Here is a 24728-nt window from a genome sequence, read left to right on the forward strand (position 1 = left end):
GCTCTGCGGCATGTGGGATCCTCCCAGACCAGGGCTTGAACCCGTGTCCCCTGCATTATCAGGCAGATTCTCAACCACTGTGCCACCAGGGAAGCCCCAGGGGTCAGTTTCTTAATGGACCATTCATACATAATTAGTAATAAAACCATATGCAAAGTCAAGACACTTAATGTGTAAGTGATCTGCGATGCCTCGGAAGACGCACATTCCTTTGAGAAGGCTTGTTTCCAGCTTGGAGGAAATCACAGAACAGGGCCTTCTTTCTTGGGATCATGCAAGCTAGCTATCAGAATGACTCACGAGGACCCTCATCTACTGACAACTAATGGTGTGCATGCAGCCTGTACACAATGCCCTGATGGACTGAGGCAGCAAATTAAAATTCAGCTGTGAACGTACGACCAACCCACGGTTGAACTCAGCGTCTGAAGGGAATGATTTGTAAACTCCCCTTAATTTATGGCAACTGCGTAAATCTGTGCTATCATTTAAGTTCAACATACACATACACACACACACACACACAAACAACAAAGTAATCTTATTTAGGAAGGAAAATCCATGCCACACTGAGATGCAAAAGCTCAGATGTACTTATACTGTCATCATGAGAATGCCTCTCTAAAAGTAAACGTGTGATATTAAGTGTCAATGTTTATTTTTGAATGCAAAAAAGAAAAAAAATCCTTTTCTGTCACAAAAATAACTGTAGAGCTTTGTATTCATTTTATGACATAAAACTGTTCATAACTCCCACTGTTTCTTTAATGCTTTGAACTAACCCTAAAGAAATGAGAAGAAACTTTAGGACTACCTGAAATAGGACATGAGATTTATCTTCCCTTCTATCTCTCTAAGCAGTACTCAAAGAGTTCCAAATTCTCTATTTTGTTGCATGTGAACATGCTTCATCGCAACCTAGAACGAAATGCTTAAATTTATAGGCACTACTAAGCTTTTCAGTCAAGCAGCACAATCTTGAAAAAATTAACCTTACAGAAAGTCAAGATTTAAAAGGATTTCTCAGAATGGAATTACTGAAAATGAAATTTCAGATCAGGCGCTTAAAATATAAAGCTACATTAAAGAGGCGTCACAAAAAAGAAAAGAAGGGGGTTCATTAGAAATTCAGTCCCTGCAATGCCTTTCACTCCTGCAAGGTTGCCTTTTTTTCAGGAAGAAAAAAAAGTCCGCCGGGTAAAAAAATCAATACTGGTTAATAAAACATCAGGTGTGCAGACATAACTAGGTATGACGATTCCACTGCACAGGGCTGCCTGAATGCACAAGGTGCCAGGCCGATTACTCATCCAGGGCAGACAACAAGGCTGCTGAAAACAGGATGTCGGGGCCCTGGAAAGGGCAGGGGAAGAGGTAATTTTGAGGGGGGGGGGGAAATGAGTCTGAATATTTAAACCAAACAGGGCTGTTTCCTCCAAAGCAAAAGAACATTCTAATTAGAAATAGAGGACTCAGAGGGGTGTAATTTCTTCTCCACAGTGAGACTCTGAAAATATCTGAATAGAAAAATACCACATAATACTAGCTACAAACAATACTCCATTCTGAGGCCACCTATGGTAAAAGAATGAATGGGTTTTAAAAGCTCACTACACCCAAGTACTCGACAGTATTGACTCTCCTCATAAACACTGTATTTACTTTGTTAGAAAACTAAGGGGGGGGGTACTTTCCCGGCGGTCCAGTGGTTAAGGCTCCACGCTGCCAATGAAGGGGGCACAAGTTCGATCCCCGGTCTGGAAACTAAGATCTCACATGCTGCATGGCGCGGCCAAAAGTCAAAAAACAAAAAAAGAAAAAAAAGAAAGAAAGAAAGAAAACCAAGAGGGCCAATGCTTTAATACTGGGTCATTCTCTGATATCTCTGTGAAGGCCATTCTTGAACTTCCAATTATAGTTTATCAAAGTTTTAAAGGTTCTATACAGAATACTTTACCCCAAATATTAATTCTTTCCTTTTTTCTTTTCAAAATTACTAGTTTAATTCATTTAATACTTAAGACAGAAAGGAAACATAAAATAATTATTTTGATTGTATGATTTCAACCTAAAACTATAATTACTTTAGAACATCTTTGAAAAAAAATGCAGTGGTTTTTATGACAAGCTACCTTTTCTTTAGGAAAACATTTCATCATTTGGATTAGATAAATTATTGTTGCTCCCTTTTAGAAATAACTTTATGTGCTCTTAAAACAATCAAGTTTGGGACTCCCCTGGTGGCGCAGTGGTTAAGAATCTGCCTGCTAATGCAGGGGACACGGGTTCGATCCCTGGTCCAGGAAGATCCCACATGCTGCGGAGCAACTAAGCCCATGTGCCACTACTATAAATAAATAAATTTATAAAAAAGAAAAAAAAACAAAAAACAATCAAGTTTGATAAGGCAATCGTATAGTTCTTAAAAATTTAACTACCAAAACTATTAATGAGTCATACTTTCATTTGCTAATGAAATGAAAGTTTTTAAGTTGCTTTCGACTACTTAAAATACAAGAAAAAAATGCAGAATTGGCCACAAATCACAAACATAAATATAAATCCTTTAAATATGACCCTCCTTCCAGACATGAAAAGCTCTGTGCTTTTGTAACTATTGAATTTTTTTTCTTTTAACCTGAGAGCACTTAAAATCCAGCATGGGCAAAGAATAAACATAATTTAATCAGTCCCCTTCCTGTTTAAATACAGAAACTTGACTCATTTGATAAACTATCATTTGGGCATCGAATCCTTCTGAACCATCCACTAGCATAACTGCTTTTCCTTTGAACAGTTGGACTTTTTGTAAGTAAACAGGTAGAAGCAGCAATAAGCAGTCTTTTGGACACCACGAAAGAAACAAGAAGTAGCACATTTCAAATGTGTTCAGCTGTACAGTAATATCTATGTTTCACCTAGCACTTTACAGCATTCAAAGCATTAGAGCATGGACTGCCTTCAACTACACATAAGGAAATAAGTTCTGGGAATTGATGTGACTTCCCTGGAGATAGTCAATGAGTGGCAGAGCTAGGGCCAGAATTAAGAGCTAAAATACTCTCAACTGGATCAGAAGCCTGGTAGATAGAAACATAAGCCTCAGATCAAGAGTGCATGTTCTCAAACTTAGTCTGACTACAGTTCCCACCGTCAGGCTCCTTGGCCAAGTTGGATTAAGTATGGTGTTAATAAAATTTGACCTCTGGGGAGGCAAACTTTGTTCTCCTTTTCATCAATTTGGTGGTTTATTGAACACACACACACACACACACAAAGCACCTATGATATGCTTAGACAATAAGCATGTGTGACTTAAAAGGATGATGGTAAAATGATGGAGACAGAAATAAAAAACTGATTAAGATTAAATTTTTCGAGTATGCTTTAAAAGTAAGTACAATTGACTCTTGAACAACACAGGTTTGAACTGGGAGGGTCCACTTAGACACAGATTTTTTTCCATAGTAGATAGTTGGCCTTTGAACAATCTGGGGGGTGGTTGGGGCACCCACCCTTCCTGCAGTTGCAAATGTACATATAACTTATAGCTGGCCCTCTAGATCCACGGTTCCTCCAGATCAGTGGTTCTACAGCCACACATTCAACCAACCAGGGACCGTGTAGTATTTACTACTGAAAAAAATCCATGTATACGTGGACCCTGTGCAGTTCTAATCCATGTTGTTCAAGGGTCAACTGTGAAGGAGTGTTAGACAGCAGACACTGAGGCAGATGGGGCAGGCTTGTGGTAAAGACCATTTTAGACAGCGTGGATACAACTTGCACAAAGGCATGTAGTCACATAAAAAGCAGGACAAAGGCAAAAAAAATCACAAATAGTTTTATATGGTGGAAGCATCCAGGGCAGGAGACAGGCAATGAGATTGACAAGGTTGGTTAACAGGAGACTTCTGAATTTTTTTGTTTTTTAAACTTTTCAGACTTCATCTTGCGTGTAATGAGAGCCATTGAAGGGTTTTATTTATTTATTTATTTATTTATTTATTTATTTAATTTTGGCTGCGTTGGGTCTTTGTTGCTGCACGCGGGCTTTCTCTAGTTGCAGCGAGCGGGGGCTACTCTTGGTTGCGGCTCGCAGGCTTCTCACTGCGGTGGCTTCTCTTGTTGAGGAGCACGGGCTCTAGGCATGCGGGCTCAGTAGTTGTGGTGCACGGGCTTAGTTGCTCCGCAGCGTGTGGGATCTTCCCGAACTAGGGCTCGAACCTGTTTCCCCTGCATTGGCAGGCGGATTCTTAACCACTGCACCACCGGGGAATATTTATGGAGAGATGAAAGGTAACAAAGTGAGTGTGTGTTTGGGGTGGGTGGGTGTGGGGGGGAATGTGTCCAAATCATGAAGACACCAGGAAGCCAATACAGAATTCTAGGGAGGGGGAGTACATGATCAGATCTGAATTCCTGGAAGATTATTTCAGTAGAAAGAAGTGTTAAAAATGGACTAGGATGAAATCAAATCTGAAAGAAAATAGATTGGTTCACGGTGTGTTCATTAGTTCCAGGGAGAAATGATGAATGCCTGTACTAAAAGATCTTTGACTCAGCATGGGAGTAGACTCAAGCAGGTGACGTGGGGGTAGAATCCAGGCAGAAGAGATGTTGTGAGTAACAAGAGTCAGGAGTTGCTGCCAGACCATCGCACTTGTGGCAGAAAGCGGTCAGATATGGGGCCAATCACACAATGAGGCAAGATCTCAGGGGACCTTAAACACCACATGAAGGAGCTCAGACTTTTATTTACTGGATGATGAAAATCAGATCTGGGTAGAAAAACGAGAGGCACACAAGTACAGCCAGGAGAAGATGAGGGCCTTGGCTAGGGCAGGAGTGGTGAGAGAACCACCAGGACTTAGGGAATGACTGGGCGGAAGGAGAGAAGGAGTCAGCTTTGGCTTAGGTGATGCCACCAAATGGGGCAGAGAACCCAAAAACTACAGAGGCAAGGGAAGGAAGGGAAAAGAAGATGAGCTCATTATGGACATGGTGAGTCTCAGGTAAAAACAGAGCCAAAGGTAGAGCTGTGTAGGAGGCACCTGGATAAATAAGCACGCTATTCTTGGAAGGGTCAGGGTGGAGGTGGCCACAGAAATCAAGAAATTTAAATGTCAAGAAGAGTACACACTTGGTCTTCCCTGGTGGCGCAGTGGTTAAGAATCCGCCTGCCAATGCAGGGGACACGAGTTCGAGCCCTGGTCTAGGAAGATCCCACATGCCGTGGAGCAGCTAAGCCCGTACACCACAACTACTGAGTCTGCGCTCTAGAGCCCGCAAGCCACAACTACTGAAGCCCGCTTGCCTAGAGCCCGTGCTCGGCAACAAGAGAAGCCACCGCAGTGAGAAGCCCTCGCACCGCAACGAAGAGTAGCCCCCACTCGCCACAACTAGAGAAAGCCCGCATGCAGCAACGAAGACCCAACACGGCCAAATAAATAAATTTATTTTAAAAAAAAAGAAAGAAAAGTACACATTTAGAAGACATGTGGCCAATGGACCAAATCTTGGGAAAACTAACGTGTAAGGGAAAAGTAGAAGTGAAAGAAACTGAAAAAAAAACCAGAAGGGAATAACAGAAGTGATCAAGAAAGTGATAAGAAAATGGTGTCATGATAAGGAAGTTTTAAGAAAGGTGAGATCCACAGTGTCAAAAGCATCGAAATTTCCACAAATTGGTGAATGGATAAAGTGTGTTCTGTCCATACAGTGGAATATTATCCAGCAATAAGGAGGAATGAAGTGTTGATACGTGCTCCATCACAAGTGAACCTCAAAAACATGATAGTAACTGTAAGAAGCCAGACACAAGAGACCAAGCAATGTATGATTCCATGTATATGAAACATGCAAAAAAGGTTCATTCCCAGAATCAGAAATTAGATCAGTAGTCACGTGGGGCTAGAATTATGTCTGCTCCATGACATAGCCTGATCGCTAGGAGAGAAGGGAGGAAATGAGGGGAGGGGAAGTAAAGAAGTGGACAAAAAGGTCCTTGAGCAGGGGGAAGAACAGCTCCTGTGGGGGAGGATGGGCGTGGATTCAGATGAGCTGGGGAAGGGGTCAGGAATTGAGGCTGATCATGCTTGGTAGTTTCCATTTCCTTAATTAAATAGAAATGACATCATCCTCTGAGAGTGAAGGGATTGTGGCTGAAGAGGCGGATTGGGGACTGGAGGAACTGATGAAGGACAAATAAATATCAGCCCTTTCAGTGGCATGTGCACCTCGGCACGCAACGTGTACCAGCACGTGGCGGGCGGCTTTGGTCATCTGAGCACTGACTCGGAGCTGAGAGTGTAGACGGGGGGCATATGAGGGTCAGGGCCATTAGAGAATTGAATCTGCTGGTAAAGTTAACTTAGGATAGTTGACCACTTGACAGAAAGAAAGAGAAAGAATGGATTAGAGATCAGGGCTCCACAAAGTCACAAAACAGGGTTAGTGGGAAGATGAACACAATAGCTTCAACGAACAAAGGATAAGAGAGCGTTGCCCAAAAGATCCTCAAGTCCCAGGGATGGACACCCTCTAGAGTGTGGCCTTAAGGGTAGAGAGATGAAACGGGGCCGAAGGAGGGGTTTCTGGAAAAACAAAACAGACAGCACATATACTACTGCCGTGCTGAGCAAGTGCAGGAATCTGTTTACAATGGAATGAAATTGGTAGTAAAGGGGAACTGGGTGGAGGTAAGGAGGAGGATGGGACAATACTGCTGGTAACAAAGGGATAAAGCCAGGAGATGGATCAGAGCTGGGGGTCTGCCTTTTGTGGAGGTACCAAGGCTCACTCACAGGGCTGATAGGGAAGACAGAGCAATGGGTGAAACTCCCTGGCCTCTGATATTCCAACTGGTCTAAGAATGGGCTAAGCATCCTGTATAGTACTTAGCCTGGATTCAGAAAGTTGGTGGGGGGGCTTTGTTATAGCGAAAACCCAGATGTGGAATCTATTCATTCATTCATATAACAGATAAGTAATCATCTGGGGCCTTGCTGCTGATTCCTAAGGCCTCCAATGGAATCTCTTCTACTTTCACGAAAGCAATGAGCTCCACAACACTTCTCATCTTAACACTTTCCTACTCTGCTACTTAAGAGCTGAGGAATTAAGTGCTAGGGTTTCTGAGAACCACTTGCTACAAACCTTTCCCATCCATTATCGTCTGAATCCTACTTGATATACCCTTGCAGTGGGTGGTGTGTGTGTGTACAAATACATTTATATCATATCTCTGCTTGTTGTTTTGGTTTTTTGTTGGCGAGAAAGGAGAGAGGAAGAATGGAAAGGAGACACGATTACTGTTAAAAAAAAAAAAAAAAAAAAACCCACCATGCAAAGCACCCAGACTCCAAAGTATCAACAAACTTACCACAGAAACAACTCACAGCAGAATCCTCTACATGGGCCACCTTACCTTTTCGTGGACTGTCATGCAGCTAGCGGCATCCTTCTGAAGGATTTCAGTTACCCCATTGGAGAGCCTTTCATACTTCAGTTTGGGCTCCTCTTCACTCTCTTCTTCCTGCACAGAGAGCAGAGAAAATGACAGCCCTCAAGGACTTATTTGAAAGACTCAAATACTCAAAACACACATTGTAAGGGGGAACCAGAGATGGTTCCCTTAATGACTGTCAGCAACCCAACTACAGCTAAAGGTTAAGATCCTGTTTCATTTTTCCAACTGGTCTATCAACTGCTACAACTTCAATGGCAGAATAAATTCAAAAGCTGGAAAGAGGACTATACATACTCACTGCTGACAATAGTCAACTTTAGCATACTAAATACAACACTGTCTGTCTGACTACGCAAACAAAGTCAATAAATAGCGTATGGGCAAAATGGTTGTCAGTGTGCCCTAATGGACATAAAACACAGCAGTGAGACAGGAATATAATAAACCTCTAAAAGACATGAATTTTGCATTTCAAGATTACAAATATTTTTGTCAGATTTGAGAATATCTCATACTAATTAGAATACAATTATAAAAATTAAGTCAAAGTATAAGAAAATTAGAAATTTTATATAAAACAAACTATACATTACTCTTCAGAAAAAAATTTTAATATTTATTTTATTTATTTATTTTGTGGTATGCAGGCCTCTCACTGCTGTGGCCTCTCCCATTGCAGAGCACAGGCTCCGGATGCGCAGGCTCAGCGGCCATAGCTCACAGGCCTAGCCGCTCCGCGGCATGTGGGATCTTCCCAGACCGGGGCACGAACCTGTGTCCCCTGCATCGGCAGGCGGACTCTCAACCACTGCGCCACCAGGGAAGCCCAGAAAAATATAATTATAAAAATTAAGTCAAAGTGAGAGAAAATTAGAAATTTTATATAAAACAAACTATATATTACTCTTCAGAAAAAAATATTTTAATATTTATTTTATTTATTTATTTTGCGGTACGCGGGCCTTTCACTGCTGTGGCCTCTCTCGTTGCAGAGCACAGTCTCTGGACACGCAGGCTCAGCGGCCATGGCTCACGGGCCTAGCCGCTCCGCGGCATGTGGGATCTTCCCGGACTGGGGCACGAACCCGTGTCCCCTGCATCGGCAGGCGGACTCTCAACCACTGCGCCACCAGGGAAGCCCAGAAAAATATAATTATAAAAATTAAGTCAAAGTGAGAGAAAATTAGAAATTTTATATAAAACAAACTATATATTACTCTTCAGAAAAAATATTTTAATATTTATTTTAAATAACTGGTAAACCATGAACAGTCATTATTTAGTTTATGTTAGAATATTCACTGTTGACTCTCATTGTTATGTTAGAATATTCACTGTTGACTCAATCATTTTATATGTATTCAATATTATCACTAACTTTATATGTTCAATTTCACTGTTGATACAGAATCATAAGACATCCTTAATCCTCAGAGTTATAAAATAAAGTTAGGAATCTATGTTGACTATAATGGCCATGAATTAATAAATCAAGGATAGTTATAAAAATTATTACAATGATTCAGAAAATATTCCATTTTACTTCATCAGTATGTAATGAGAAACAAGAAAATATGCATATACCAACACCTATGATTGGATAAAGCTGGCCAAAAGAGAAGTTCACAAAAATAATCTAATCATTGATACTTCCTTCAAAAATAATTGTGTAGTCCTCACCTTCCAGCTAACATTTGGGTAGACTGAGGCACATCAATGTTCTCACCCAGAATAACTAGAAAGGTTTAATGAACTATAGAGAAACATCACTATAAGGCATCAATTAAAGGGCTACTGAGGCAACCTGAACTAGAAGAGTCAGGACTCCAAGATGGTGAACAAACCATGGAGAGGTGAGCTGGCATTCTACAGCCATTCTTCATGGAGGCATTTATCAACCAGAGGCTGAGAATCTCTGCCTGGAAAGATGCCCACTCCTGGGAGGATGGAAAACAGCAAACCTTCTGGTACTTGTGGGGACTGGAGACCTGATGGGCTAAGACCCCAGTGGAAGACAGAGGCAAAGAAGTGAGTTTGTTACACAGCCACTTTTCTCCAAAGGACAACTGCGAATTTCCAAAGCTACATAAGGTATGAGACGAAAAAGCTAAACAGAAAGTGTCAAAAATGCAAACTCACTGCCTTGATATGCTGGGAAGAGAACAAATAGAGTTCAGGAGCCATCGGGAAATGAGATCCTGGTGAATACCACAGGCTCTCATTTGGGACTCCTGGTCCCCAGGATATAAGCACAATAGCTTCCCCAAACTTCTGTCTAGCTTTGACTCAGTTCAATCCCTGACTGGAGTAAGGTACATAACCCTCAACCCATCTGCCCAGTAAAAAAAAGGTTGACCCCTTGGAAAAAGAATACTATGGGGACTTCTACAATTCTTTGCTTACAATACCGAGAACTCAATAAAAAATTACCAGGTGCACCACAAGATTGGACCAAATGACTGAAAATCAAGGAGAAAAAATATTGTAAAAACAGACCCATGGGTGACCTACTAACTGGAGTTAGAAGAAAAGGACTTTAACATAACTATAACTAGTATGTTCTGGAAGGAAGGAAGAAAGGAAGGGAGCGAGGGAGGGAGGGAGGAAAAGATGAATAAGACAGATGAAAAGGGAGATTTTCAACAGAGAACTGTAATCTGTAAAGAAGAATCAAATGAAAATTTTAGAACTGAAAAATGTAAATGAAATTAAGAATGCAATAGATGGCTCAACAGAAGATTAGCAAAGCAGAAGACAGGATTAGTGAGATGGAAAACAGGTCAAAAGATAGCCAAAGGGGGGACTTCCCTGGTGGTCCAGTGGGTAAGACTCTGTGCTCCCAATGCAGGGGGCCCAGGTTCGATCCCTGGTCAGGGAACTAGATCCCACACGTATACCACAACTAAGAACTCCACATGCCACAACTACGAGCCCGCATGACACAACTAAGGCCTGGCACAGACAAAATAAATAAATAGATAAATATTAAAGAAAGAAAAAAAGATATCCAAAGGGAAGGTCAGAGAAGGAAAATGTATGGAAAATACAGAAAAAGTATATGTGATATGTGGAACACAGGGAAAAGGGCTAACATACTTTTCAACACAATCCCACAAGGATAGAGTAAATGGGGAAATGGGAAGGAGGAAAGACAGGAAGAACATTTACAGAGGGAACAACTGAGAATTTTCAAAACTGATAAGACATCAACCCACAAGTTCAAGAAGCTCTGCAAACCCAAGCAAGAAATATGAAGAAAATCACACCTAGGCTCATCACAGTAAAAAGAAAATTATGTAAAAGAAAAATAACTTGCAGAGTAGTAAGTCCTGGGCCTCTTAAAGATTATAATACTAATAAACAGTCACACAGAGACCACAAACTCAGATGCTTACAGAAGTCTTTACCCCTGGGGCAAAGACCTGCAGCTTCACATGGAAAGGGGCTAATTTCTAGTTAAATAGAAAGGATGAGATATATCAAACATCATGCTACAGACTTAATAGGTATCTCATTTCATCCTGACTTAAAAAAAATTATGGGGAGTTGAATATCATTATCCCATTTTACAGATTTTCAGTAAAAACTGATGATCAGAAATTTTAGGTAATTTCCTTAAGATACACAGTGGGTAGAAAGTAAAGCCAAAATTCAAATTCAGTTATGAATGCTCTAATGTCAATGTCTTATATAAAAACTCCTATAAAAATTACACTACAAATCACAACAGAAGCCTCCACAATTTTCATGCCTACAACTATAAACTATGTGATCAATAGGAAATGCTTAAAAATGTGTTTCTTTAGCAGGTGCATTAGTTATCTATAGATGCATAACATATTATTCCAACATTTACTGACTTAAAACAACAATAATTATGTATTATTTAACCGAGTTTCAGTGGGTAAACAATACAGAAGTGGCTTTGGCTGGGTGGTTCAGATTCAAGATCTTTTATGGGGTTGCAGGGAAGGTGTGAGCTGGGCATCTGAAGAATTGACTGGGCTTAGAGTACTGGCTTCCCAGATGGCTCACTCAAATGGGTGGCAAGTTGGGGCTGGCTGTTGGCAGGAGGCTTCAGTTGCTGGCCTCCTCGACTTCTCCAAAGGGCTGCTTGAGTGTCCTTAGGACCTGGCAGAGGTGGCTTCCCCAGAGTGATATGCATAGTGGAAACCCTAATGTTATATATGACCTAGGTTCAGAGGTCACACACTGATGCTTCTGCAATATTCCGTTGATGATGCAGGCCAGCCGGGATTCAGTGTGGGAAGGGAGGACACGAGGGCAGGAATAATAGGAGGTGAGGATCACCAGGGGCCATCATGCAGACTAGCTACAAGAGGAGTAGTAAAATTTTAAGAGCAATAAACCTGGTTTAATTTAAAAAATCAATATTCCATGTCTACTGATGAGCTGTCTTAAATTTTCTTCTCCAAGTATGCACAAGCTATTAGTTGGTTATTTAGTAAAAGGGTGTTAAAATCAAAGATGGTCTACCTACTATTAACTTTCCACGAAGAACTCTAAGAACTAACAGCCACAAAAGGAAGTATCATGTTCATGGTTCTTTAAAAGACCTACCCTTCTTTAAAAAGGTAACTGCAATAATCACCCCAACCCAAGGAGATACTGCCTGTCCAAAAGTGAGCTGTTGTTAAAATAAATATCAAATAGCTAATTAACCAAGTCTTAAAAAACCTAGAAAAAAGAAAATTAGAAAAAGCAACAAATAAACACTTCTACTTATGTATCCACAAGCAAGAAATAGGAATCATTTCAAAGCTTACACTGAATGTAGCAAAGGCAGGATGTGTGCATTCTGAAGTAAATGTGTTAAATACAAATTGAATCCTGAATGTTAGTCTTTATAATAAGATGCCACATGTTGTTCAGGCCTAGACATCAAATGTGCATCCAATGTGAAAAGTTAATTCTAGCCTCTTGACTATTTTGCATAAAAGCACTCATCCACGGACCATTAGGTAAAGTTACGGTAAATAAGGTTTGCCTGTCTTATTTATAAGTGAAAACTAAATAATTTCTCGCACATAAATATACAAAAATAAATACTTTCACAGCACAGTTCACTGAAGCATTTGTGCTCGGCTTCGAAAACCATAAATAAAATGAAAACTCCAATATTAGGCACTTGACGTAGCATTTCACGCTTTTCTGACAGGTATCTTTTATGTTAAGTTAAAAGCGGGGTAAAGGTGAATTTTTAAAGGTGTTTTCTGCTTGCTGTAAACAAAGAAAATGGAAAGTGATTCAAAAATACAATTCGCAGAGGTTATTCCACTGCTGCAGACTATATATCACATTTTAAATTAAAAAAACATTAAAAAAAAACCAGGTAGATTTCATAGAGTTTCACTGTAAAAATAAACAGAAAAAAAGACTTTCATGCAATTTGAACTTCCATGGAAAAAACCCAGTGTTAATAAAAAGCAAATCAATAATTTTTGTTAAATTTTAATAATCTTGCAAGCCTACAAATAAAACCATCAACAGTCTGAGTTGAGATGACAGTTAACTGCGTTTCTATGACAACCTAGAGGAATAGTACAAGTCCTGACTTGCAGCTTAAGCGAAGATATGAACAGAGTGACATTTACCCATACAAGAAAAATCTGCAGCTTTCCTTTAAAAAGAATCAATTCCTCAACTAACATGGATTTTCACTAAGTGTATAGCACTTTTAATTAAAGACAGGTCCTTTAGATCATCGTATAGGACTCTAAAACACTACCTGAAAATAAATTTCTAATCACGGTCATTTTTTACTGAGTTTTGAACTTAAAAGTGAAAGAATTGCTTTTGGGGACAACAGACTAAGGCAATTAAAGATTTCTGCCTCAAAAACTATTTAGTAATTTGTTACTAACACCACAGGGTAAATTTACACAGAGGAAGTCCGGCCACCTAACTTAGACTTATGTAACCAACGAGAATATTGTACTTTTCACCTGATATTTTAAATTTTGTGTACAAGAAAAAATAGTTTGGTGTTTATAACCAATTTTTCATACTGGTTTAACTCTATCCACATCTTTCACACATCAGCACTTTTTTTTTTTTTTTTGGTGGTACGCGGGCCTCTCACTGTTGTGGCCTCTCCCGTTGCGGAGCACAGGCTCCGGATGCGCAGGCTCAGCGGCCATGGCTCACGGGCCCAGTCGCTCCGTGGCATGTGGGATCTTCGCGGACCGGGGCACGAACCCATGTCCCCTGCATTGGCAGGCGGACTCTCAACCACTGCGCCACCAGGGAAGCCCCACATCAGTACATTTTATGTACCACTGTGACAGTTCAAATGAAGACCTGAATTTTATTTTTTTAAAAAAAAGTGTGTCGTATGAATTCAGGGGGTTCACAGAAAGATCATTACATTTTCTACTGTTCCTATTAATATAGAACTTAAAATGTTACTTCTGGATATCAGTTCTTTGTTAAAATACAGTTTTGTCTTGTTTGGGCTTTTTTCACAAAACAAAATGATACTAGATATACTGAAGGAGTGAGCTATTTACAAAGTCCTAGTTAAGTCAGTGGAGAATATCACCAGTGGAGAACTCCTGGGCAATTCACAACCTCACTCTATGGAGATGCCCTTCATCACATCCAGCCTCACCTATGAGAAAGACCTCAGTTGAACCTCTAGGAGTTTTAATAAGATGAATGGATTAGTTGATCTCATCATCAACTACATCTGACCAGGGGCAAATCCTTTTAATAAATATCCAGTGTTTTAAAGCTAGATACAATAGGGAACACTAACATCCTCAAAAACAAAACAAAATTCTCATTGTGTAAAAAAAAAAAAAAAAAAAAAAAAAACAGTCTGAACTTCCACAGGAAAACACCAAGTCTTAATAAAAAGCAAATCGATAATCAGCCATCGGTCTGAAAGTATAAAGGCTTTCTTCCTCTAGAACATTGTGTCTAGAATTCTAGTTACTTTAATAAGAACTGAAATACTCAAAATTGGTAGTCACCCTTATAAGTTTAAAGTATTTTTAAAAAGCTATCAAAATCTAGTGTCAGACATTTGAACTTTAGAAAATTTGTATTTGAAACCATTTTCTCTCTTAACAAATAATTCACTTCATAATAAGCCCCATGATATATTAAAATATTTCTTTTTGATCACTATTTATTAGAGGAGATATACGGAGAAGAAAAAAATAAAACACAGTAGGTGCCAGATACAAATAAGAATTTTTTAAAGCATAACTGAAATTACACTGTAAGTCAATCAAAACGCACAATTTACGTCTCAAAAACATAACTAACAAATTTTTAAGGAATAGAGCTATTCACGACAACAGTAACTGCATCAACGTTACTATCAACAAAGGTAATATAAATAGTCAAGAACTATTTATTATTGTGTATATGCATTTATTTGAAACTGTAACGTTACAAGTAAATGTACATGGGCAAGAAAGGACATCTCCACCTATGTCATACCAGTCTGGAGCTTTTCCAGAAACAGTAGAAGAGGTTTATGATGAGAAAAGCTGTACAAAAAAGACGAACTGTAAGATTCGAAATTCATCAAGAAATTAGGACCTTTTTATTAACTTTGTATTTGCCCCCTCCCCAAATGACTGTCACCTCCTTAAAAGGGCAAGTCCCACTACTGACTGTTATACGTGACAGTTCTATTACAAAAGGATGATTTTACTTACACAAAAAGATGACTATCTGGTAGGAAAGATGGCTTCATAGAGCCTTCTAAAATGTCAAAACCTATCAAGAAAACGACATAAACAAGCCAAGAGAGTAACTTCTGGTTTCCATTAATAACACAAGGTATTACAGCTGCCTCAATGACCAAACTTTTTAAGAAAGTGACATGGAGATAATGGAATTCATCTACAATAAAACAACTGTGGTCAAAGCTCCCAGGATGCCTTTCCATCAGACTGGTGACAGACAAGCAATTACATTCTTATATGAATGCAAATAATGTTGTTAAATTTTTTACTTTCAAGCAATACTGCTATTATTGAAAACACATATTAATCAAAAACAAGTAGCTGAAATTAGGAGCTGATAAATGTAATCTAGATGACATGGGTCTAACTTTTTCATATAGATAGAAAATTCCGATGAGTCTACTCATATGCATATATTATTTTCTAAAGTTTAAAATGCATATGGTTAAATAAGTGGTTCTCAACTGGAGGTAATTGCCCACCCTCCAAGTCATTTACTTGGCAATGTCTGGGGACATTTTTGTTGTCACAACTGAGTTGGGGGAGAAGAAGCTACTGGTATCTAGTGGGGTAGAGACCAGGGATGATGGTAAATAACCTACAGTGGACAGGACAATCTCCCGGAACAAAAAATTATCTGGTCCAAAATGCCAATAGTGCCAAGGTCAAGAAACCCTGGGTTAAATAAATTTCATGAGATCAAATATGACACAGACCCTAAAATCTGTTTTCAAAGACGATTTAATAACAAAGGGAAAGGTTCTCAAAACGTCTTATTAGGTGAATAAGGAGGTCATAAAAACCTGCTTTGCATGATCCAAGTGTTATTGAAGAAATTCATATACACATGTTGGGGGAAAATGAGAAGAATAAACACCAAAATATCAATAGTAACCTCCCTAAGCTTCGGTTTCTTCATCTGTAGAATGACAGTGATAACAGGACTCCCATCACAGGGTTGCTGTAACCATTAAGAAGATGGCAAATAAAAATCATAACTGTGAGCTACTGCCAATATTTTCTAAACCTGCTAAAATCAATATGCATTATATTTATTATAGAATTATTATATTTATATATTTTTAAAACCACTGTTCAACATCCTCTTCAAAACTTTGTATCTACTGAGCTAAGATTCTTTTTTTTTTTTTTAGCGGTACGTGGGCCTCTCACTGTTGTGGCCTCTCCCGTTGCGGAGCACAGGCTCCGGACGCGCAGGCTCAGCGGCCATGGCTCACGGGCCCAGCCGCTCCACGGCATGTGGGATCTTCCCGGACCGGGGCACGAACCCGTGTCCCCTGCATCGGCAGGCGGACTCTCAGCCACTGCGCCACCAGGGAAGCCCCTGAACTAAGATTCTTATCTCTTAAAGCTGCTCTCCTTCCTGTTTAACACTTTGACTAGAAAAGTGAGAAAAAGTTGAGCCTCTAATCATTGAAGAGCTCTACTTAAGATTCACAAGATATGCAGTCTTCATAAACCCTGATCTCTCCTTTGCTCTGTAGTATCAGAATTTCATGTTCAATTCAAGGAGTTTATATTGGGAAAGCACTAAGAATATAGAGGGGGGGGGGAATGAGAAAAGCAAATAAGCTTTTCATTTCCTTCCAGCCACATGGAATAACCTGACCCATCTTCAAGATATGCCATCCAGGTGGACAATTTCCGCCACTAAAGCCAACAAAACCCTCTTTCCCTTTCTTCCCGATACCCCTTGGTGATCACAAGATCCTCAGAAGCAGGGTTTATGCCTTTTCACTGTTCTGAACTTCACCTAACAAAACTGTGGGCACCTAATAAAGACCAGTGAAAACACAAGTACATCGTTAAGGGCAGACCGAGTTTAGTAAGAAGCTTTTCTCAGACATTCTCATTTAGATTTCCACACAGGAAAATCCAGATCATAGAATAGCAGCCCAAAGGAACCTCAGAGATCATCTAAATTATGTGTTATTTTACAGACATGAGGAGGGGAGGGGAGGGGAGGGGAGGGGAGGGGAGGGGGAGATGGAGGTACCAAAGGCAAAGAGCAGCAAACAGTAGTAGTAGCAATAGAGGTCCCGCAAACTCAATGTTCATGACAAATTTACATTTATTTTTAATTTCTATGTTTACTGTTATATTAAAAAGTAAAGTGCCACAGTTCCTTGGGATTATTTTGTTTGTGAGGAGATTAAATACCTCTCGAGCATCTTTCAATGGCTCATTCCCTATTCCAGGTGCAAAGAAGCACCTGGCTAGCCAGTCCCACCAAAGCCTCTGACAGCTTCTCAATAATTTCCATGAAGAAACAGATACAGATAAAAAAAAACACGCATAGCAATAAAAATTAAGATAAACCATTACCAAAGTCAAGGAGAAACTGATACGTATGTTGAACATGAACTCATGACACATCTTGATTTGGTTCATGAAAAAGTAACCCACCTGAACAAAATGTAGAAAGATGCTTTTGGCTCTCCCAATGCTCCATGCCCATGACTCAGAGCCTGCCCCACTCGACAGAGCAGACACCCACCCCACCCATTAGGGATTGTTTTTCTCCAGAAGGAAGTGACTATCTACAGCTTCTGCCCACTGTTTCTCTACACTTTCAACCCTAGCCACCATCTGCCTACATCGCCCTCCTACGGGCAGAGACTATAAGTCCCTAACACCTGGACAGTGCATTACTGACAGTCTGGGAGTTCCAGCTGTAAGCACTGCAGGACCGAGAAAACACTGGCATAAGAAGGTGGGTATTGCAGGGAACCAGAGAACACTAATAAAGGTAAAAGCAAAAATGCATTAATAAACCAGAATATGGAATAATTAATAAGTCCAAGGGTTAGCACTTTTTAAAGACAAACAGAATAAGATAACCACCATACACACTGACAAAATAAAAATCATCAAAGTACGACCTATCTCCTGCAGAAAGGTACCTAGCCTAGACTGTTTTAGCAGCAAGTTCTATTAAAAACCCTCAAAGAATAGAAAATTCCTAAGTTATTTAAACTATCCCATGACAGTGAAATAAACACTTCCTAACTCATTTTGAAAAGGTAGCATAACTGTAATATCAAAACTCCCGAAGAATACATCAAAGGAAAAAAAGAAAAAAACAGAGTTCAGTTATCTGATGCAAGAATGTAAATGTAAAAATTCAAAATAGAATATCATAAAGCAAACGCTGCATATATTAATAGAAAGCTTGGTGATCAAATCGATCAAATACTGCAGAAGTGCAAAGACTGGTTATTAAGAAAGCTGATTTCATCATTTGCTAGGTCAAAGTAAAAGCCCCATAGACCCACAGTGACAGATACAGAAACAGCATTTATAAAATTAAACACATTTCTGATTTATAAAAAAAATTCAGTAAATAGAGATCTAATATCACTTTATTTTTCAAAACTGATTTAGAAATTTTAGCCAAGGTGAAAGACAAGAAGATGAAAAACAATAAATGTAGCATTGTTGGTACGGTAGTTGAAGATGTATGGAAAAAACAAAACACAGTTTATAATGATGAATTTTGTGTCAACTTGACTGGGCCACGGAGTGCCCAGATATTCAGCAAATCATTATCCTGGGTGTTTCTGTGATGTGTTTTTGGAGGGGAGTAACATCTAAATTGGTAGACTGAGTAAAGTAGATTGCCTTCCCCAATGTGGGTGGGCCTCGCCAAATCAGTTGAAGGCCTAAATATACCCTCCCACTGAGTGAAAGATTTCTTCCTGCCTAACTGTCTTGCAAGTGGGTGACTTCTTTCCTGTCTTAGGATTTGAACTGAAACATCAGCTCCTTCTGGGTCTCCAGCTTGCCGACTCACCCTGAAGGTCTTGGGACTTGCCAGCTCCATAATCACACGAGCCTCTCTCTCTCTCAAATCTCTCCCTCTCTTCCCCCCTCCCTCTCTCTCAGCTCCTGTTGGTCCTAAACAGAGCCCATTGGTTCTGTTTCTCTACTGAACCCTGACTAATACACAGCTCTTGCCAAGCCAGAGAGAGCTGGCCTGGGCTGCTGGCCCCCTTCCCCCAAATCAACCCTGAAGATTGTATAAAAATGATAGGAAGGAGGGATTCCAGAATATCCTTGAGTGAGAAACCATGGAAACAAGTGAAATCATCTAGAAGGGGGAGCTGTTTAGACCTGATGCTTACCTCTCCCCCACAATGCCTAACTTGGAGGTTTTGCTGCTCCATTCACTACAGAAATCAGCAGGAACAGCCGAGCCCTTGCAGGGGTGAGGACTGACCTGCATTCACTCCTCTGTCTTCTAGCCTTCCGCCACCAAGTGGAGATTACCTCCTCCCAGGGCTGCTTCCCTGTAGATTTACCTCAAGGGCACTTTACAAAGGCTCAGAAGACTCTCAGAAACTCCCACACTGAAACATATTTTTCGAGGATATATCCAAATAGAAAGCAAAAATCTAGGAGATGCTGTAAGAGATATGAGAAATAAGAATGACCAAAAAATCTTGGTAAAGGGCTTCCCTGGTGGTGCAGTGGTTGAGAGTCCGCCTGCCAATGCAGGGGACACGGGCTCGAGCCCTGGTCCGGGAAGATCCCACATGTCGTGGAGCAACTAAGTCCATGCGCCACAACTACTGAGCCCGCGTGCCACGACTACTGAAGCCTGCGTGCCTAGATGCCATGCTCCGCAACAAGAGAAGTCACCGCAATGAGAAGCCCATGCACTGCAACGAAGAGTAGCCCCCGCTCGCCGCAACTAGAGAAAGCCCGCGCGCAGCAATGAAGACCCAACGCAGCCAAAAAAATAAAATAAATCTTTTTTAAAAATTAAAAAAAAATCTTGGTAAAGTTCACTAATGTCATTTGTTAACAAAGGACAGGGGAAGAAAGGAGAGAAAGTTATTCAAAAACCTACTGGAATTCAAAATCAAGTGGGCAGTCACAAAATAAGCTAAAATAAAGTTTTCTTATGCCAGTTGTACCATACAGTCCTCATACACTGGACAAGTTACTTAAAACCTCAGTTACCTCATCTTTTGTGAAAGGAGGATGATAATATGTATCTTATAGGATTGTTGTGAGAATTAAATGTAATAAATGTATGTAAAGCACAAAGCACAGCATCACCTAAGTATCCAGTGAATGTCAATTACTAAAAATATTACCATTATTTGTATTATAGCCCCCAAGTTTAAACGGTATAATTCGTATCTTCCCTTTGGAGTTTATTTCCAGACATAAAATTGAGCAAACATAATTATTTCTAATCTAGTTCCCTCTTTGTTTTATACTACTTACAAAAAACGAAGATATATTACTTTTGAGTTTGCCACATCATTTCAAAAATGTTTCAAACATATCTAAATGTGAATCTTGTTATTAAGAAAGTTAAAGGAAATGCTACAGTCCCGTTCTTATTAAGCCAATAGTCTCTCCTGGATGCTTGACCAAAAGTAGCCCAACACAGGCCAAGTATCTCAAAAATGCCCAACCACTGATGGAAATGATGAAAACAGACTAAAATCTTAAGCTTTAGCGGAGGTTTCCCCACTCCCATCTCTTTGATACTATTTTGAGAGATTTATTTAATCCACTGAGGTCTTTGGAGAAGAGAGTCATATTCTAAAGAATTATGATTACACGGATGCCTGTGAATCACTATATTTAAAAATGGTGGGATTTCCCTGGTGGTGCAGTGGTTAAGAATCGCCTGCCAATGCAGGGGACGCGGGTTCGATCCCTGATCCGGGAAGATCCCACATGCCGCAAAGCAACTAAGCCCGTGCGCCACACCTACTGAAGCCCGCATGCCTAGAGCCTGTGCTCCGCAACAAGAGAACCCTCCACAATGAGAAGCCTGCGCACTGCAATGAAGAGAATCTCCCTGCTCACCGCAACTAGAGGAAGCCCGTGCTCAGCAACGAAGACCCAATGCAACCAAAAAAAAAAAAAAAATGGTTGTACTCAAACTGAAATAGCTCACAGATGAAAAGACATCTATGTGTTATTTAGATCTGTTATAGCATTTCTGGAGTCTGCAGAGAAAAAACTGCCTTAAAGCCTTGACAGGGTAGTATCAGGCCCTAACTGTTAAGTAGAATTACCATTTAAACAACATTCTTGAGCAATTATCAGAAAAGACACACATAAGTTTTTATAAATACAGCTCCCAGTATTGGCAATTTTGTTACAACTATTTTCTGTATGTTCTCCTTTGCTGGATGTATTTTACTCCTAAAACCCTAAGAATAAAGACTAATGAAAAGTGCTAAGGGACCAAGATTATACAATCACATTATTTACTGTATTAGCTTGCTATTGCTGCTGTAACAGATCACCATAAACTCACTGGCTTGAAGCAACACAAATCTGTTATCTTACAACCCAATACAGATCTCACTGGGCTAAAATCAAGATGGTAGCAGGCTGCCTTCTTCTGGACGCTCTAGGGGAGAATCTGGTTCCTTGTCCTTTCCAGCTCTAGAGGCCACGTGCATTCCTTGGCTGTGGGCCCCCTCCTCCCTCCGCCACCTACAAAGCCAGCAAGAGCAGGTCGGGTCCCGTTTCACACCACATTACTCTGACCTTCTCAACCTCCACCTTCCACCTGTAAAGACGACACTGTGACTTGTGACTACACTGGTCCCACCTGGATAATCCAAGATAACCTCCCTATCTTAAAGTCAGCTGATTCGCAACCTTAATTCCATCTGCAACCTTAAATTTCCTTTTCCATGTCACATAACATATTCACAGCTTCCAGGGATCAGGATGAAGACATCCATGCGGGACCATTATTCTACGTATCTGCCTATTACTGAGAATAATATATCAATCAGAGAAGATAAAAATGATGGTGGGCTATGGAGCTGGATTCCCCAAGCTGAACCCCAAACTAAAAGAGTTCTCACTGCTTGCCCCTAAATTAAATCATGATCCTTTTGAGGACACGGGGTGGGATAAAACTGTTCTCAGCTTGAGTCAGGAGGCCAGGGGTGGTCACTGGTGCATGTTTTTGACAAAGGGACCTCTCAAAGGTCCCTTTGGTTTCACCATCTTCAAAATAAACATACAATGCCAGCTTCCTATCATTGTTGTGAAGAGTAATTCATTTGTTCACTCACAAGTAGCTCTGCTAGTGGGAACCTGGTTACAGGGTCCCTGACTTCTTGAAAGTACCTGGCATAAAACTGGACAAAAATAACAAAACGGCAGTAGCAGCAGCATACTCACTGAATACGTTTTAATGACAAAGTGCTAAACAACTATCATCTCCTTTAACAGTCACTGAACAACTGCGTCCCTTATGAACATTCTAGATACCAACATCTTGTAATACACAGTACAAGAATTTCTGCAAGCATCTGAGACATTTTGCCAACCCAATCTCCCCTGAGCCCATTCCAGTCAGGTCCCACCACCAACTCCACCAGTATGAGCCACCACGACTGCTCTTGTAAGGAGCACACCTATGGCCTCATTACAGATCCAAGGGTAAAGCCCTAGACCTCATCTTATTCCTCCTCCCAGCAGTATTTGGTATAACTGACCACGCTCTTCCTCCTGAGATGCATTCCTCCCTTGGCCTCTGGGTCACTGCTTTCTAGTGGTTCTCTTCCTACTTCACTGGTTACTCCTTCTCACTCCCCTTTGAAGATTTCTCTTCATCTACCAGACCTCTAAAACGTTAGAGTACGCCTTGGTCCAGACATCGGGCTTCTTATGTATCTGTCCTCATGTCCTAAATGATCTCATCCAGTTTCATGGCTTTAAACGCCATCCAAATGCTGATTCACAAATTCTATTTTTTTTTTTTTTTTTTTTTTGTGGTACGCAGGCCTCTCACTGTTGTGGCCTCTCCCGTTGCGGAGCACAGGCTCCAGACGCGCAGGCTCAGCGGCTATGGCCCACGGGCCCAGCCACTGCACGGCTTGTGGGATCCTCCCGGACCGGGGCACGAACCCGTGTCCCCTGCATCGGCAGGCGGACTCTCAACCACTGCGCCACCAGGGAAGCCCTGATGCACAAATTCTTATCTTCAGTCCAGACCTGCACTGGTCATTTTTATCCAATGACCGACTTGACATTTCCACTTGGATGGCTAATTGACATCTCCAACTTAAGATACCCCAAATGGAATTTCTGATTTACCCACCCCACCCAACTACCACCATCACCAGCAACTCACCCTGAGCACCAAAACCAGTGCTAGCTAGAGTCTTCCCCATCTCAATTAACATACTCCATCATCCTAGTTGCTCATGCTTGATTCCTCTCTTTCACTTACACGTCCACCTCCTAGTCAACAAATCCATTGGCTCTACTTCAAAAAATGCCCCAAATCTTCATCACCTCTAGCCAGAGTTTTGCCAAAGCCTCCTAACTGGTCTCACTGCTTCCTACTTGCCACCACCTTCCTGACTTTTTTCAAACGTCATCCAAAGGGATCTTACCAAACAATGATCCTCCAGTGGCTTCCCATCTTACGCACGGTAAAAACCAAAGTCCATAAGCTGACTTACAGGCTCTAGTTCTTGACCACTCATTACTTCTCAGACATGATTTCCTATTACTCTGCTGCAGCCCTGCTCGTATCCTCGAAGACCTCTAGCAGGACCCCAACTGAAGGTACTGTATTTGCTCTTCCTTTCACCTATGAGATCTTTCCCCTGGATATTTACTTATATGTCATCTTATTAGAGAGCCCTCCCCTACTGTCCAGGATAAAAGAGCATCCCTCAGCCCACTCCACAGTCCTCTTACCCAATGTCATTTTACTTTTATCCATAACATGTATTACCGCCTGATATATATGTTTTTGTTTACTGTCTGCCTCCTTTATCAAATGCTGGTGTATCCTCGCACCCAAAACATAATAGTATCCAATAAATATTTGTTGTATAAATAAAATAATCAGTCCACCTTGGGCTGTCTAAAATAATTTTCCTCCTATGTAAATTATAAATTTCTCCTAGTGAAATTGTAAATTCTGTTCAAATATATGTCATACCAGAAAAAGTCACGTTCATTTTCTCAATCTCGAACCAGCAGCAGAAATACAGTTTCACAAATCTTGCATCCGGAAAGTTTCTACTAAGTTTCCAAATATATCACTTTTATAATATATGCTTCACAGAGAATGTTTATCCTTGCCTGAATGATGCAATAATCAGCAGAACCTGTTAATAGCTCATTAAATGAAAAAGCAAAATTTTAATCCAAGGGCTATTTGGAAGGATACAATATTATAACCCCATGCTCCCTTTCTCTCACCAATCAATTTCATAACAAGGTACATTACCATTTTAGTTACCAGTTGCTATAAATTTGTTTATTAAAATTAATAGATATAAAGAACCAATTTAAGTTTCAATAAATGATTCACAATGTTCTACCTGCCAGGTAAAATAAATTATTTTTCTGTGATGCATTTCCTGATTTAAAAAACCTATCTCCTGATTTCTCACAATGACTGGTTTTCATTTTAACAAAACTGAAAAAGAATTCTCCTTGTGGCAGATGCACCGAGAAGGTACATTTTAAAATTAATTCCTCATTCAACATAAACTGTGTATAGG

The 24728-nt window shown here is 40.4% G+C and overlaps 1 protein-coding gene across 4 annotated transcripts in view; it reads right to left on the reverse strand.

The window, feature by feature from the left end:
- The window catches only part of VPS41 (VPS41 subunit of HOPS complex), a 192715-nt gene that overhangs the window by 145161 nt on the left and 22826 nt on the right, over nucleotides 1-24728 (reverse strand). For 2 of the 4 annotated variants that reach the window (XM_033438469.2, XM_049714909.1), the window contains 3 exons: nucleotides 12053-12119; nucleotides 9316-9467; nucleotides 7430-7537 (listed from right to left, as the gene is read on the reverse strand). In XM_033438469.2, coding sequence (XP_033294360.2) covers nucleotides 7430-7537; nucleotides 9316-9467; nucleotides 12053-12119 — 327 coding nt within the window. The remainder of the gene's footprint in view (nucleotides 1-7429; nucleotides 7538-9315; nucleotides 9468-12052; nucleotides 12120-24728) is intronic. The other 2 variants (XM_004263331.4, XM_049714911.1) reach the window with 1 other exon arrangement.

This window comes from Orcinus orca, chromosome 9, assembly GCF_937001465.1.
Source record: "Orcinus orca chromosome 9, mOrcOrc1.1, whole genome shotgun sequence".
Taxonomy (NCBI): domain Eukaryota; kingdom Metazoa; phylum Chordata; class Mammalia; order Artiodactyla; family Delphinidae; genus Orcinus; species Orcinus orca.